This window comes from Macaca nemestrina, chromosome 18, assembly GCF_043159975.1.
Source record: "Macaca nemestrina isolate mMacNem1 chromosome 18, mMacNem.hap1, whole genome shotgun sequence".
NCBI classification, from domain to species: Eukaryota; Metazoa; Chordata; class Mammalia; order Primates; family Cercopithecidae; genus Macaca; species Macaca nemestrina.
The window spans coordinates 52,211,211-52,228,895 of NC_092142.1; the positions used below are offsets into that span (position 1 = coordinate 52,211,211).

General features: G+C 34.2%; 1 protein-coding gene across 11 annotated transcripts in view; it reads left to right on the forward strand.

Moving 5' to 3' along the window:
• The window catches only part of LOC105494102 (chromodomain helicase DNA binding protein 9), a 276,902-nt gene that overhangs the window by 201,403 nt on the left and 57,814 nt on the right, over positions 1-17,685 (forward strand). For all 11 annotated transcript variants that reach the window (XM_011762222.3, XM_071084529.1, XM_071084531.1 and 8 more), the window contains 5 exons: positions 2,607-2,774; positions 3,771-3,950; positions 11,115-11,225; positions 15,384-15,580; positions 16,022-16,221. In XM_011762222.3, the coding sequence (XP_011760524.1) occupies positions 2,607-2,774; positions 3,771-3,950; positions 11,115-11,225; positions 15,384-15,580; positions 16,022-16,221 (856 nt within the window). The remainder of the gene's footprint in view (positions 1-2,606; positions 2,775-3,770; positions 3,951-11,114; positions 11,226-15,383; positions 15,581-16,021; positions 16,222-17,685) is intronic.

The following is a 17,685-nucleotide window of genomic DNA, read 5'->3' on the forward strand; positions in this document are numbered from 1 at the left end:
TGAAGATAATGGAAAAGTGATTAGTAATTTGGGAGAAAAACTAGATTCTATAGAATATCTGGAGTCAAGATTTATCATAAAAAGTTTAGGTTTAGTAGGAACTCAGGATAAAATATGAAGCCCTTATGTGATCTCTGATGTCTCCACTTTTAACATGTATGCATATTAATTAGTTTGTCCTTCATTTAAATAAAATTTAGATATCCAGAGTTATTTACCTTGGGTGGTTCCCGCCCCCCCAAAAATGACCCAGCTTAGAAAGAAATCATAGATGGCACAAACAAATGGAAACACATCCCATGTTCATGGATGGGAAGAATTAATATTGTGAAAATGACCACACTGCCAAAAGCATTCTACAAATTCAGTGCAATCCCCATCAAAATACCACCATCATTCTTCACAGGTTTAGAAAATACAATTCTAAAATTCATATAGAACCAAAAAAGAACTCGCATAGCCAAAGCAAGACTAAGCCAAAAGAACAAATCTAAAGGCATCACACTACTTGACTTCAAACTATACTATAAGGCCATAGTCATCAAAACAGCGTGGTACTGGTATAAAAATAGACACATAGACCAATGGAACAGAATAGAGAACACAGAAATAAACCCAAGTACTTACAGCCAACTGATCTTCCACAAAGCAAACAAAAACAAAGTGGGGAAAGGACACCCTATTCAACAAATGGTACTGGGATAATTGGCAAGCCACATGTAGGAGAATGAAACTAGATCCTCTTCTCTCACCTTATACAAAAATAACTCAAGATGCATTAAGGACTTAAACCTAAGACCTGAAACTATAAAAATTCTAGAAAATAACATTGGAAAAACCCTTCTAGACACTGGCTTAGGCAAGGATTTCATGACCAAGAACCCAAAAGCAGTTGCAGTTAAAACGAAGATAAATAGCTGGGACTTAATTAAACTAAGGAGCTTTTGCGTGGCAAAAGGAACGGTCAGCAGAGTAAACAGACAACCCACAGAGTGGGAGAAAATCTTCACAATCTATACAACTGACAGAGGACTAGTATCCAGAATCAGAATCTACACAACAAACTCAAATCAGGAAAAAAAAAAAAAAAAAAAAAAAAATTCCTTCAAAAAGTGGGCTAATTCTCAAAAGAAGATATACAAATGGCCAACAAACATGTGGATGCAGTGAACAGGGAACATGTCTACACTTCTGGTGGGAATATAAACTAGTACAGCCACTATGGAAAAACAGTATGGAGATTCCTTAAAGAACTAAAAGTAGAACTACTATTTGATCCAGCAATCTTACTACTAGGTATCTACTAAGAGGAAAATAAGTCATTTGAAAAAGATATTTGGACACACATGTTTATAGTGGCACAATTTATATATATATATATATATATATATATATATATAATGTATATGTTATATATGATAGAATACTGCACAGCCATGAAAAACAATGAATTAACAGCATTTGCAGTGACCTGGATGATGTTGGAGACTATTATTCTAAGTGAAGTAACTCAGGAATGGAAAACCAAACATCATGTGTTCTCACTCATAAGTGGGAGCTAAGCTATGAGGACACAAAGCATAAGAATGGTACGATGGACTTTGGGAACTTGGGGAGAAGAGTGGGAGGTGGGCAAGGGATAAATTACTACAAATATGTGCAGTGTATACTGCTCAGGTGATGGTTGCACCAAAATCTCACAAATTACTACTAAAGAACTTACTCATGTAACCAAATACCACCTGTACCCCAATAACTTACAGAAAAAAATTACCCAGCTTAAATAAAATACAATTAAAAGATTGTTGATAATGTAACTGAAAAAAATATAGAAATTTAGGGTTAGACTTTAAAACTTGAGTGGCAGCTCACACCTGTAATCCCAGTACTTTGAGAGGCCAAAGGGGTAGGATCTCTTGAGCCCAGGAGTTCTATTGGGCAACATAGCAAGTCCTCATGTCTAAAAAAAAAACAACAAAAAACTTGAGTTGCCATCAACTGTAAAACCTGTTCATAGGTTTTGTGTCCCTGCTTAAAAGTATATTGACTACACTTCCATTAAAATATAATAAGGCTGGGTGCAGTGGCTCATGCCTGTAATCCCAACACTTTGGGAAGTCGAGATGGGTGGATCACTTGAGGTCAGGAGTTCGAGACCAGCCTGGCCAACATGGTGAAACCCTGTCTCTACTAAAAATACAAAAATTAGCCACGTGTGGTGGCAGGTGCCTGTAATCCCAGCTACTTGGAAGGCTGAGGCGGGAGAATCACTTGAACCCAGGAGGCGGAGGTTGCAGTGAGCCAAGATCGCACCACTGCACTCCAGCTGGGGCGACAGAGCAAGACTCCGTCAAAAAAAAGAAAAAAAAAAAAGTAGTCCTTTGTGAATTTATATTCTTTGATATTTAAGCTTATAAAGCTAAATTTTAACTTATTCCTGATTGTGGGATTATTTCTTACTGTGGTAAGCTCTTCCTTAATTTCTAGAAAAAGATTAATTCAATAAAAATGGTCTAAGAATTCTTACATGTGTTTATAGACCACACATATAGTTTACTATTAAATGCCTTTTGAGAAAATAAATATGTAACTTTTCATTTTTATAGGCTCAAGCTCGTTGCCACAGAATTGGTCAGAACAAAGCAGTTAAAGTCTACAGACTGGTAACTCGTAACTCATATGAGAGAGAGATGTTTGACCGAGCCAGTTTGAAACTGGGCCTAGATAAAGCTGTGTTACAGAGCATGAGTGGAAGAGAAAGTAATGTTGGTGGTGTATGTATATTTTCTTTTTTACTTGAGGTTTTTGTGTGTTTTTGCATTTAATTTTACCTCCAATAGTGTGTCATTTAGTTTTGGTCCATGCAGAATACTAAACACATTTGTTTTATGCAGGGGGACATTTTCAGGACAGAGCTATGTTTAGTTAATACTTTTGAATCCTTTTCTTTCTGTATAGCTCCAGAGCTTATGAATTCTAAATGTATTTTCAAGATAGAAATTCTTTGCTTTCTTTTTAGGACATTTATATGATGGCATAGCAAAATAGAATTTGTGTTTATATACAGTTTTCAAATTTTTTTTAGTTTCACAACTATTAGCATTGGCTTTGTCTTGTTACAAATGATGACATTTTGGCTTTTTTTTCCCTCAAGGTTCTTGTCTAATATCTATCAATAATAGGATCCTAGTACTGGGCTGGGCACATGGCTCATACCTGTAATCTCAACATTTTAGAAGGCTGAGGTAGGAGGATTGCTTGAGCCTAGGAGTTTGAGACAAGCCTGGGCAACATGGCAAGACCCTGTCTCTATAAAAAATAAAAATTAGCTGGGCATAATGGTGCATGCCTGTGGTCCACATTACTTGGGAAGCTGAGGCAGGAGACTCACTTGAGCCCAGGAGGTCAACTGCAGTGAGCTGTATTTATACCACTGTGCTCTAGCATAGATAACAGAGCAAGACCCTGTCTCAAAAAGAAAAAAAAATAAAGAATCCTAGTATTTAAAAGAACCTTGAAAGATGTTACCCGACCCTTAGGCCTTGTTTTAACCAAAGCCATTCTAGGCAGATGGGTAATTCTTATTTTAAGAGAGCAAAGAAGAGTCAACAACTTCAAGATATTATTTCTGTGAATTCTCTCTCATGTGCATCCCAAACCCAAATGCAGTTTAAGCATGCCTCTTGTGTTCTTTGACATCCTTTAGGGATACTTTCTCATTTTATGAACTTTAAAAAAAACTATTTTTATGGAAGTTAATTTCTCCTTAGATTCAGCAGCTTTCCAAAAAGGAAATAGAAGATCTGCTTCGAAGAGGTGCTTATGGTGCCATTATGGAGGAAGAAGATGAAGGCTCTAAATTCTGTGAAGAGGATATCGATCAGATTTTACTACGTCGTACAAAAACCATTACAATTGAATCAGAAGGACGTGGGTCAACATTTGCCAAGGTAACAGTTAGTGCAATTTTATTAACATAGCAGTGATGTTCTTATCCTAACTACTGAAAGAGTTTATCTCTTACACCAAATGTTTAAACATACTGAATTAGCCAAAAAGCAGTAGGTAATGTATTTTCCTTCATTTTTTTCTGATCCCCTATGTTAATTTCACATGAACTCTTCTGATCCTTGTGAAATATAATAAATGTAATAACTAGAAATAGTTCTAAATATTAGAGTAGAACATATGAAATCAAATTTAGAAACTAAACATCTGTATACCAAAGGCAGAACAAAATATAAGTAATGTAAGAGGTTAAATCATCTTACATCAACTTTCATAATTTAAAGAACCTAAAGGAGAGAAAGAATTTCCAATTTCATTTTAAATACTTACATCTGGCCGGGTGGGGTGGTTCACATCTGTAATCCCAGCACTTTGGGAGGCCGAGGCATGTGGATACGTGGTGTCAGGAGTATCTAAGTCTTAAGGGGTAAGATGAAATTTGTATTTTGGAAGGAAACATTAATAGCTGTTAGGTGAAAATATTTGTAAAGTTTACTAATTGCCTTTCTATTCCTTTTTTCTTTATTATTATTATTATTATTTTTTTTTGAGACAGAGTCTCATTCCGTCGCCCAGGCTGAAGTGCAGTGGCACGATCTCGGCTCACTGCAACCTCCGCCACCATGCCTGGGTAATTTTTGTAATTTTAATAGAGACAGGGTTTTGCCACGTTAGCCAGTCTGGTCTCAAACTTCTGACCTCGGGTGATCCACCCGCCTTGGCCTCCCAAAGTGCTGAGATTACAGGCATGAACCACCACGCCCAGCCATATCCCATTTTTCTTTCTTTCTCTCTCCTTTTTTTTCCCCAAACCAAGACGTGGTGAACTTCTCTCTTCCATTCATCTGAATAGTTTATTATTGCAGTATTCTGTCTCACCTGCACAAATTGCAGAACACTACATACAAGTTTTCTCTTTTCTGTTGAACTTCCTTTCTACATTTCCCTTCTTCTCCATTCCCCTCTCCGCTTTCAATCCAGAAGTCTTTCTTTATCTTTATGGGTAATATTGTGGTATAGCAGGAAGTATAGGTGCTGTACCAAAAGTAATGATACCAGCCTTCAAATGGAAACTCGCTTGCGTTCATTTAGCGGACTAATAAATTCTTGTGTCAGGTATTTTGCTAAATGCCAGGTATACTATAATGAAAGGATTATAGTTGCTGGAAAAAAAAAATAAAGTAGGAGATGACTAATTCTGTATGTTCTGAATAAAGAAAGCCTTTGCAAAGAAAAGAACATTCAACCTAAGTCTTGAGGGAATTGCGAATTTCATTGTTTTACAAAGAGAAAGAAAAAGCCAGCTAAATGAGTCATATGTTGCTAAACTACAAGGAATATTTCAGGAATGTGACATAGGCATGTATGGATACAAGAGATGAATTACGTGGAGATGAAACGGTGAAGGAGTTAGGGAAGTTGAACCCCAATTGTGAAGGGCTTTATGTCCCATTTTGAGGAATTTGAAATTGATCCTAAGGCAGTTAAGCTTTTCAAGTCCTTCAAGCAGAAATTGGACATAATGCAATCTGGTTTAGAAATTTAACTCTAGCAGCAGCATGGAGAACAAGTTGGAAAGGGGAAAGACTAGAAACAAGATTATTTAAGGGGCTTATGTAGGAAATAATGATGGGTGAACCAGGGTCATGGAGACCTACTTGAATCAATAGGAGTTGATGACCAGTTAGAAATTTTTAGAAGGAAGAGTCAGAAATGACTTGAAGACTTTTTGCTTAAGTAGCTAGGAGGGTCATGGTTGTCTTTAAGATAGAGAAGGACATTCATATGGGGAAAAGAAAGTATTGAAGCTGTTGTATTTATTACATTTACAGGATCCAAATGGAGGTGTCTAGGAGAGTTGCCTGGGACACGGATACAGATTTGGAAATTAGTAGAGAATAAATCAGAAAAAAGTAGTTCCTTTTGTTTCCAAAAGGAACATTGCAGAAGTAAAGTATAAGACTGAGAACTAAAACTGGTCATGATTGAGTAGATGTACCCCGGCTCTTTTTTTCCTGGGAAATCTTACTTAGTTTTGATTCCTTTGTTCTGTACTCTTTGTACAGAGATATTTTTCCTTGTATCTGAAATCTAATTAATATCAAAAGGTATTGGTCATGGTTTTTGTCCTTGTTGATTAGGCCAAACATAAAGATACTGTCCTTAAAGTTGTTGTTGTTTTGTTTTGTTTTTAATTAATGAAGGCATATGCAAAGACATTTATTAAGCACATGTGATTCTTGGCTTCCTCATTTAACATGTTAATGATAATGATCGTGGAAAGTCAGAAAAACAGGGTTTGAATTCTGACTCAATAAGCTGAGTGACCTTGAACAATTAACCTCTTTGAGTCTTTAAAGAGGAGGTCGTAATAATCGTACTTGGCCTTTCCCACTTTATTATACAGTGCTATCTAACTTTTATTTTACTTAGAGAATTCAAGTATACTCTTAATGCTTTGAGAATTGAGAAATGCTTAAACATTTAAATATCTACTTTAAATCCTCACACCAGAAAGTAACTATCACATTTGAGAGCTGACAAGGTACCACAATGCTGAGGAGAGTTGAGAGTTTGCTCTAGTTGTTTTATAATTTGTTCATTTACCAAATAATTTGTTCATTCCCATAGTTGTATGGGAATGCTATTAGATACTGGACATTTGCCAAAATGGAATATGATGTAAAGTTAGTAGTATATTACACTTTTTCCTGGGATCCAAAGACTTCAGCTCTGCCCAACTATTTTCAACAATTTGAAGAAATAACATAATTCCATTCTGTATTTCTTTGCATTATCAAATAGTGTTTAATAAGGAGCTACATATATAGATCAGGGTCCTTATGAGACTTAGTACATATCCATCAAATAGAACTCATTATTGATAACTTCATTTTCGAGTGATGATATCCCCTAAAACTTGTTTTGAGAGATTTTTATAAGGGCAGCCAGGTGGGTCCTAGAAACAGAAACATTTTTAGTCTGATTTTTAAAAATTTGATAGAGAACAAAATACTTTGAATTGCTTAATTTACGAAGGAATGAAAACCATCTAAACTGTGCTGCAGGTGGACTGCTTATTTGTAAGGGCTTTTAGTTGGCACCTTCTGCCTTTCTACCACTGCCTGTCATAAGAAGATGGATTTTGCAATTTAAAAGTCTTCTCTTGCAAATAATACAGAGGTTTAATGGTGGAAGGAATGCATTTTAAGAAGAAAAATTTAGGGGGGACTAGGATATTACGATTTAGCATTTGTAAGGAGTAGCATCTTATTTCGGTAGGTATAATCGCTTGTCACAATCCTTGAGAATCATATAAGTCATCTTGTAAATAGGTTACATGTCAGTTAGCAAAAGCCTGTTGGATTATTTAGAAATTTAAAATTGTTTTATTTGTAAATTAAATTCATCATTTGTCTTATAATGAATGTAACAAAAGCTATTTAATTCTGAAATTTAATTTCTTCCAGGTACATTTTTAAAATTATCGATAGTTATATGATAGCAGAATAAAAATTATTATATACTGTAGCATATAATTTTTTTTAGGTAATCAACCAAAAAAGTAACACACTTTAAAATCTGATTGTGTCCTTTCAATTACTTCATGTTTAATGGTTCCTCATGGTTTTTGGTTTTTTGTTGTTGGGTTTTTTTTTGTTTTTGTTTTTGTTTTGAGACAGATCTCACTCTGTCACTCAAGCTGGAGTACAGTGGTGCAATCAACGATTCACTACAGCCTTGACTTCCTGGGCTCAAGTGATCCTCCTGCCTCAGCCTCCCATGTTGCTGGGACCACAGGCACATGGGCACATGCCACCATGCCCAGTTAATTTTTTGATTATTTAATAGAGATGGGAGTCTACTTTGTTGCCCAGGCTGGTCTCAAACTCCTGAGCTCAAGCAGTCCTCCCACCTTACCCTCCCAAAGTGTTGGGATTACAGGCATGAACCACTATGCCCAGCCTTCTTTTCATGTTAAATGTTCTACAGTTCATGTAAAGCAAATACTCATTTACCAGATTGGTTAAATCTCAAGAGGCATGTATCACTGAAGCTGTAGAACAGAATAAAACCCTATGAACTTCATTCAGTAAACTTTTCACTATTCCTGAAAATTGATATGTTTATAACAATGAAGATATTCAAGTATCATATATCCTCAGTTGTGAGAAATTTGTTCTGAAATAGTTAAGGAATTACTTGCATGTAGTTAGATGTCTGTTCCTCATACTCATTTATACCAGTTTGATGAATTGTCATAACATATTTATTTTATATAGCTGATGATAGCTGTGTTGTTTTATCAAACTAGTCTTTGTTCCTTCAAGTTGGATATGAAGGTCAGGACTGGTGGCACACGCCTGTAATTCTAACACTTCGGAAGGCCAACGCAGGAAGATCACTTGAGGCTGGAAGTTCGAGACCAGCCTAGGCAGCAAAGTGAAACTCCATCTCTACAAAAAATTTAAAAATCAGCCAGGCAAGCTGGCGTGAGAGGCTGAGATGGGAGGATTGTTTGAGCCCAAGAGCTAGAGGCTGCAATAAGCCATGATCATACAGCTGCACTCCAGTCTGGGCAACAGAGTGAGATCTTTTCTCTTAAAAAAAAAAAAAAAAGTTGAATATGAGTTTTTATAATATGTGGTTTCTCATTAAGAGTGTCTCATACTATTTTCTGTTGCCACTGTAACAAATTATCACAAAGCCCACAAGGTTCATGGCTTAAGACAACACAAACTTTTTCTTTTATAGTTCTAGATGTCAGAAGTCTAACATGAGTCTTACAGGGATAAAATCAAGGTGTCAGTAGGGCTAGTTCATTCTGGAAGCTTTAGAGGAGGATCTGTTTCTTATCTCTTCCACTTCCTAAGACTGCCTGCATTCCTTGGCTTATGGCCACAGTACTCCCATCTCTGCTTCTGTTGTGTCATATCCTTTTTCTATTCTAGAGTCAAATCTCCCACTGTCTCACTCTTGTAAGAATATTTATAATTACATTTAGGGCCTACTTGGATAATACAAGCTATCTCTCTGTTTCAAGTTCCTTAACTTAATCATATCTGCAAAGTCCCTTTTGCATATAAGACAAAACTCACAAGGTTCTAGGGATTAGGATGAGGTATCTTTAGGGACCATTATTCAGTTTATCACATTCATCAGTTCAAAAAAATACAAAATTAGTTTTTCAGTAGTTTTATAATATTAAAGCTATAGTTTAGAGAAAGCAAAAAAAAAAGGAATTTAAATTCATTAAAACATTTGTTCCCATCATTTCTGTTTAATAAATATGCCAGCAAAATGCATATTTTGAAACACAGTATTTAACATTTGCTTTATTTTATGTAAGCATCTTAAAAGCCAAACCTCAAAAGAATACTAGTTGGAATGAATGAATACATTTATTACTTGGTAAGCAATAACATGAACAGAATCTGAAGTTCAGCAAGAGGCATTTAGCCTTTTAATTTTTGGTGTTTTAGACTTTTTTTTTTTTTTTTTTTTTTTGAGACAGATTCTTGTTTTCTCACCAGCCTGGAGTGCAGTGGTGCAATCATGGCCCAATGTAGCTTGACCTCTCAACCTCCTGGGGTCAAGTGACCCACCCACCTCAGCCTCCCAAGTAGCTGGGACTACAGGTGTGCACCACCACACCAGGCTAACTTTAAAAGAAATTATTACAGAGATGGAGTCTCACTATGTTGCCCAGGCTGGTCTCGAACTCGTGGGCTCAAGTGATCCTCCTGCCTTGGCCTCCCAAAGTGTTGGGATTTACAGGTGTGAACCACCATGCCTGCCCTGGATGTTTTATAAAGTTTAAGCGACAAATACAAACAGTATTCAACAGTTATCAACTTCTGCTAAACTTGTTTCATCACCACCTCCCACTTTTTCATATTGTTTTGAAGCAAATCCCACATATCACCACCTTTACATGTTTCCATATGTATCATTAAAAATAAAGACTTTTAAAACATAACTACAATACTATTACCACATTTAAAAATAAAATAAAACATAATTCCTTGGTATTAATTACCTAGTGCTTAAACTGACAGTTATCTTGAATGTCAAAAAATGGCTTGTTTGCTTTTAACACTTTTATCTTTTTAATGTGGGATTTTTCTGGGTCTTTTAAATTTTATCAAGACTTTTTTTTAATTAAGATTTTTACCTTTTGTTTGTATCTCTGATAATTGGGCATTATCTTAAAACCATTTACCTCTATTCTCCTTTGAAAATCATTTTATGCGACCATATTCTTCTATTTATTTTTATAAAAATTGGCATGCATTTTTCAGGCCCTTAACACATTGTGTATGTCCAATGCTTCTTTCACTTTTATAAAGCATTTTGATGACATTTTTTGATGAGGCCTATTTACAGTGATTTAAGTTGTAAATAATGGTTATTAGACCACAAGTTACAGAGTTGAAGTGTTATCTTTAAAGTTTCTTCCAACTAAAAGATTTTATAATTTCCACAGTATTTATGAAAATAAATCACTTGTATTTTCTTCTTTTGCTCCTCAATATTTTCTTAAATTTTTACAATAGTTAATGCAATGTTTCTGTGGTAGAGTTTTTCTTTTTTGTGTGTTTTTAGGAAAAGAGTTTTTAAAATGACAATGATTTATTTTCCTTCATTTCCCATATCCTGTGTTATATTTCCTTTAGGAGATATATCTATCTGAAAATGTGATGAAAATAAACTAGAAATAGACCCGAAAATTAACTCTGTAGTGCAGGCAGATTTGGAAATTCTTGTTCCCTAACCTAATTTCTTAATGATCTTGTAGTGTTTTTAGAAACCATACCTCCATTCTGTGTAGCCTCCTTACCAGAAAGATTCAATCCTTACTTACCAAAAGTATAAGAGTTAACCAACAGTAATAATTTAATTCTGCTCCTAAACTTCAGCCTGTTTGCATTAAGCCTTTACCTTAAGCAGACGCAGTGCTATGTTTCAGACCACTGAATTTGAAACACCCTTTGATGTATGAGTATGTGGAATCCAAATTCTATCCATAGTAAATGTGAGGAGATAATGTTTTAAGTGTACTTGTGATAGATTTTTTCCTCTACAACTGCCATTATGTATTTCAGGCGAGTTTTGTGGCATCTGGAAACCGGACAGATATTTCTTTAGATGATCCCAACTTCTGGCAAAAATGGGCTAAAAAGGCAGAAATAGATATAGAGGCCATCAGTGGCAGAGTAAGTATTTTTATCCCTCTAAAATAAACTTGCTTTTGGGATACTTTGGCAATAGTATTGTAATATTTTAAGGTGTTCAATTATGCAGTTACTAAAATAAATTTCTGCATATATAAATTGAAGTAGGGTAGCAGAATGAACTGAGTGAGGTACTCCTTCAATTTAATATCTGTTATCTCCCATGATGGGTTATCCTACAGGGAAAGTTTAACTTTTGGATATAATTTACATTCTTAAAATTATAATATGTTTTAAAAATTTTTTTAATGTCTTCAAATCATGGGTTACATTTATTTTCTCTTTAATGTTTTCTTAGTGTCAGAACCCATTCATGATGATCTAGTAAAATGTAAATAAAAGGAGAAAAAAAGAGTCAAGAAAGTGGCATTTTTAAAACTGTCTTACGACTTCTCTTGAGCTAAGAAAAAGCCAAAATGCTAAAATTGACTTTATGGAACTGATAATAGTAGCATAACTGCTTATTTACTAAGACACACTTGTCTAATAATTGCATAGAAATCAATGTTTTTGAGTCTTACCAGTTATCAAAATAACAGATGATTAAAGGAATTTTATATTAAGCACTGATGCATTGGATCTTTTTTGATAGGTAGCCTTTTAAAATGTAAATCTTTACAATTAGGAGTAACACCACTACCATGCATAATTATTATTGTTGAATGCATTTTGGAAATATATGTAATTCTGTGTGAAACAAGTAACCATGAAAAGGTAATTAAAAAAATATTATTGGCATATAGCATGTTCATATGCCTAAACAAGTAGTGGGGTCTGTAAAACACTGTAAAAGTTCATAAGTGAGTTTAGTGAATTAACTAGATAGAAGATAAATATGCCATTGAGCCTTCCTAAATATCAGTACTAACAGAAGTAGAAAAATATAATGCAATAGGATATCTACTTCACAGTAGAAAAAAAAAGATATAGAACACTTAAGAATATACCTAAAGAAAGCTGCGTTTGATTTCTGTAAAGTGAAATTTGGTTGGGAGATGTGTCTATTGGGAATATTTTAAGCATTTTAACAGTTCGTTTGTAAACATAGAAATTGTAATGTATAGATGTAATGCAATGCAAATCAGAATGTTAAACAATTTTTTCTTATAACTAGACAAAATAATTTTAAATTTTTATTGGAAGAATATTTAATGCACTCTTAGGAATCTGTCCTACAGCAGTAAGCATACATGTACAATGATAATATAGTACAATGATATTCATTGCAACATTTTTTGTTATAGCAAAAATTTAGAAACTAAATTTTCTATACGGGAGCAATGGTACATTCATACTGTCTAATGCAATAATTAAAAATAATTTTAAAATAATAAGAATGGACATTCTTATGCACCATCTACTGTGGACTAACAGCTCCAAGACAGAGAAAGAGAGAGATGCAGAATGATACTTACGATATGATCTCTATTTGTGATTTTTCAGCAGTATATATTGGTAATTACATCCTGGTGGGTCAGAAAGTAGTAAACAAATATATAAGATAATTTAAGGAGTGAGGAAAATAAAGCAGTAAGATGGTAGAGAATGCTGGAGAGGTAGAATTACACTAGGTAAAGTGATGAAGGGAGGTCACTGCAAAAGGATTATCTGCACTGAAACTTGAGTGATGAGAAAGAGCCAATACACTGTAATGTCAGGAAAAGCTTTGAGGCAGAGGGAATGGCAATGAGACACTGGTGGAAAGAAGCTTGTGTATTCTAGAAGCAGAAATACATTATGGCAGAATGTGAAGAGTTAGTGAGCATGGTGGTAATAGGTGAGGTCAGAGACTGAAGACATGGGCCAAATCAATAGGGCTTTGTAGATTATTTTAAGGAGTTAAGGATTTTGTAAATAAACTTATGTAAGCATATAGTCATTTAATACTTGTGCAGTAACATTTTAAAGTTTATACTTTTGTAAAAAATTAAAGACTTTTCTGAAAATGTACAATAAAGACTAAAATTACTGTATGTTAAAGTATCTATATTAATACAACTGGGCACAGTGGCTCATTCCTGTATAATCCCAGTACTTCAGGAGGCTGAGGCAGGAGGATTGCTTGAAGCTAGGAGTTTGATATCAGCCTAGGCAACATAGCGAGAGACCCTGTTCTCTACAAAAAAAATTTAAAATTAGCTAAGCGTGGTTGTGCATGTCTGTAATCCTAGCTATGAAGGAGCCTGAGGTGTGAGGATAGCTTGACCCCAAGAGTTTGAGGCTGCAGTGAGCTGTGATTGTGCCATTGCACTCCAGCCTGAGTGACATCAAGAACCTGTCTTTAAAAAAAAATTTAAAAAAATAAAATATATTAATATAAAACAATAGTTTAAAAAGTATGGTACTGACAAAGATACAAAGCAAAGAATAAGATAACAGAAAAAGATCAAAGTATAAGTTTATGAAATATACAAATAGTGCTAAAGAAAGATGATTTAATAAGTGGTGATTAGGATATTGTATTGGCATTTGGGAGGAGCATTATAATCCTATGCTCTGTACCAAGTAAACTCTAATTTGTGATAAAAAGTTTTTAAGTGTTTTTTTAATCAAAACATGAAAAATAGAAGTTAGATTTCTTTTCACAGATATTTGGGTGGGAAAACATTCTAAATTTGAAATTACAAAGGAAGTGATTGGTATATGTATACAAGACAGAATTATGTAATGGAAAAATGAAAGTGCAGTCAGACTGGTGACACTATTTGTAGCAGACATGTATACGAAAGTTAATGTTTCTGTTATATAAAAGCTAATATAAGTTGATAAAAAATGTATCAAATCTCAAAAGATTTGGGGATAAAGACATGTGAAAATTAAGAAAAAATACAATTAGTTTTTTGTTTTTTTAAGGAAACTGGGAAGGGAAAAAAGAGGAAAAGGGATAACTCTTTCTTATGGAAGAATGCCATTTAGTAAATGTAGAAGGAATGCAGGAAATGAAAAATCACCATGAATCAACTATAGTAATAATTGTAGCATATAAGATCCATCAGTGAATTCTAAAATTAGTGGGTAAAAGTTTGAGACCCAAGATATTTATGTGTCTTCAAAGTTTATCCTCCAAAATACTTATTAATTCCAAAAGGAAAACTAGTAACTTCACAGTGGAGAAACTTGGCAAAAGTTAACATCACCTATCATAGGACATCATATGCCCCCTTAAATATAATGTACTCCATACATATTATGGCATACCAGGACCTTTATGGTCTGGTCCTTGCCTTCTCTCCTACCATTTTTCCTCTTCTGCTCTAGGACATAAGCATTTCCTGAATATCTGATGCCATTTCAGGTCCCTTGCTCTTTCCTCTGCTTGTAATGCTATCTCTTCCCTGACTGCCTGGCAAACTACTTTTAATTCTTTAGTAAGTCTTTCTAGTATCACTACTTTGTGACATTTTCTCTGACTATGATACCTTTTGTATCATAAAAAATTTCATCCCAAATAGCATTTATTTAGTGACACATTTGTCTGTGTAACTAAAACTTTGGATTCCTTATGAGTAGAAACTGCCTTACTCATCATTATACCACAGCCCATAACATAGTGCCTAGCTTAGAGAAGTTTCTCAGTAAAAATAAAAAGTATGTTAACTTAAATTGTTTTGAATGAATTAAACTGAATTGAACGTACTGAGGATGATGCAATTAACTGCCTTGTGTTTTGTGTACTATTATAAGTCTTTTGAAAAGCACTGTAAAATGTTCATAACCTTTGACCAGTATTTCCATTTCTGGATACTTCCCTTCTTTTGAATTTGTCTTTAGAATAAACTTTGGCATTATTTATTTTAAAAATTAAGAGCAATCTAAATTATGAATTAGGTAAAGAAAAATTAGAAGGCATAAATTCAGTTTAAAATATTTTTATTATTATAATGCTGTTATATTAATATGCAAAATATCAAGTTCTTTTTATCCTATGACTATAATGTCATAAAATTTTACATGTGTGGTAGCAAGAATTCTAAAGGAATATAAGAAATTCTAAGTTGACTGAATAGGTTGGTGAAATTGTTAGTAATTTCTTTTTGTCTGTGTTTCTGTAATTATTGTTTGTACAAGGTGAAAATGTAGAACACTGTTATAAGCAAAATCATAAAAATACCTTCAAGTAATAGCTGTTCTGTTTTACAGAACAGCTTGGTTATTGACACTCCAAGAATTAGGAAGCAAACAAGACCTTTTAGTGCCACAAAAGATGAATTGGCTGAATTATCTGAAGCTGAAAGTGAAGGAGATGAAAAGCCCAAACTCCGGAGACCCTGTGACCGTTCCAATGGCTATGGAAGAACCGAATGCTTTAGAGTTGAGAAAAACCTGCTAGTTTATGGGTAAAACATTGTTTTTAATGTTTGCTCTAAGTAGTCTGGTAGGTAATGTTACAGAAAATATATACTGGTTTTTACTATATTTTTTTATCTTCTTAGAATCATTAAAATTTACTTTTAAAGTACACTTTCTATTTTTAACATATATGTAATAGCAGAATGATGAAATTATCCTTAAGTATTTAAATTGTCAAAGTATCACTAAAGTCAAACGTCTTGTTCTTAAATTTGCACATCCCGTAATATGAATTAGATGTTATCCATTACTGAATAAAATATACTAGAAATTACTGTACCATTCCTCTACATTCTATGCATGGGTAGGGAAGACTTAATTAGCAAAAATGACAATTTTTTTTTTTTTTAGTTTTTCGTGTCTTTATGAGTTATATTTTTCTCTAGAACTTCACTCAATATCAATGTAACTATACCCTTTTTAACCAGGTGGGGCCGATGGAGAGAGATTCTATCTCATGGCCGTTTCAAAAGGCAGCTAAATGAACACGATGTAGAGATAATTTGCCGAGCCCTCTTAGCATATTGCCTTGTTCACTACCGAGGAGATGAGAAGATTAAAGGTTTCATATGGGATCTCATTACTCCAACTGAAGATGGACAGACACGAGAGCTACAGAATCATCTAGGTAAGAACATTGTTTCATTTGCTTTTAAAATTTATTTTTAGTTATATAAGCAATACTTAACATATTCTCCTATAAAGTATAGAAGCATTACAAATAATATTAAGGAACCTTAACCTTCACTCCCAATTCAAGTTCCAGCTTCAGAAAATGCCAATGTTATCAGTTTGGTGGATTTTACATTTTGTTATCAAATACGTATCTGTTTCGAATTGATGACCCAACTAAATGTCTTAGAGGTCTTTCCATCTATGCTCATATAGATCTATCTGATTTTTTAAGTTTTGCTTAGTATTCTGTAGTATGGATATTGCATAATTTATTTAATATCTCCTTTAATGATGGTTATTTAGGTAGTTTCAATTTTAGACAATTAAAAAACAAGTTTCAGAGAAGATCCATGTACCCTCCTCCTTGTGCATGAAAATAAATCTTCCACTAAAGTAGATACCAAAAATGGAATTTTTAGAGTATAGCTTATATGCATCTTTATTACCTAAAATATGGTCTCTGGGTCAACAGCATCAGCATCTTCTGGAAGCTTCTTAGAAATGCAGAATCTTAGGCCTCAGATTTACTGATTAAGAATCTGCATTTTAACAAGATCCGTAGGAATTAGTGTACATATTAAAGTTTGAGAAACATTGATATGCATTTTAAATTTTCATAATACTTTTTAATTTTTGTTTATTATTTGAGACAGGGTTTTGCTCTGTCCCCCAGGCTAGAGTGATGCAAACATGGCTCAATGCAGCCTCGACCTTCTGGGCTCAAGCCATCCTTCTGCCTCAACCTCTTGAGTAGCTGGGACCACAGGCATGTAGCAGCACACCCGGCTTTTAAAAAATTTTTTATATTGTAGAGTCAGGTACTGGTATATATTCTGGTATATATATATTCAAGACCTGGTATATATATTCAAGACCAGGCTGGTCTTGAACTCCTGGGCTCAAGTAATCCTTCCGCCTCAGCTACCCGAAGTGCTGGGATCATAGACATGAGCCACCATGCCTGGCCTAAATTTTCATTATGCTTTAATTTGCTGTCCAAAATGGTTATGCCAATTTACAGTCCTATCAGAGATATATGCTCTGATATATACTTTTTTCTCCTCAGCCTTGCTAACAGAACATTCTTTTTTGTATAAAATAATTATTTTATAGCATAAAATTTTCAGTAAAAAATAAAAAGAATTACTATACCCTTAAATTTGTTACAGTGTTATTCTATTTAATCAAAAAATATCTATTGAATGCCTGGTGTGTGTCTTGTGCAAGATGTTGAAAAGATAAGAAGAAACAAGATAGACAAGATCCCTGAGCTCATGAACCTTACCTCCTAACCAGGTAGACATAGTAAGACTGTACATTAGTTACAGATTGTGGTAATTACTGTGAAGTAAATAAACTATTGAGATGGAAAACAACAGAAAGCACCCATTTTAGATAGGGTGGTCAGTGTAGGCCA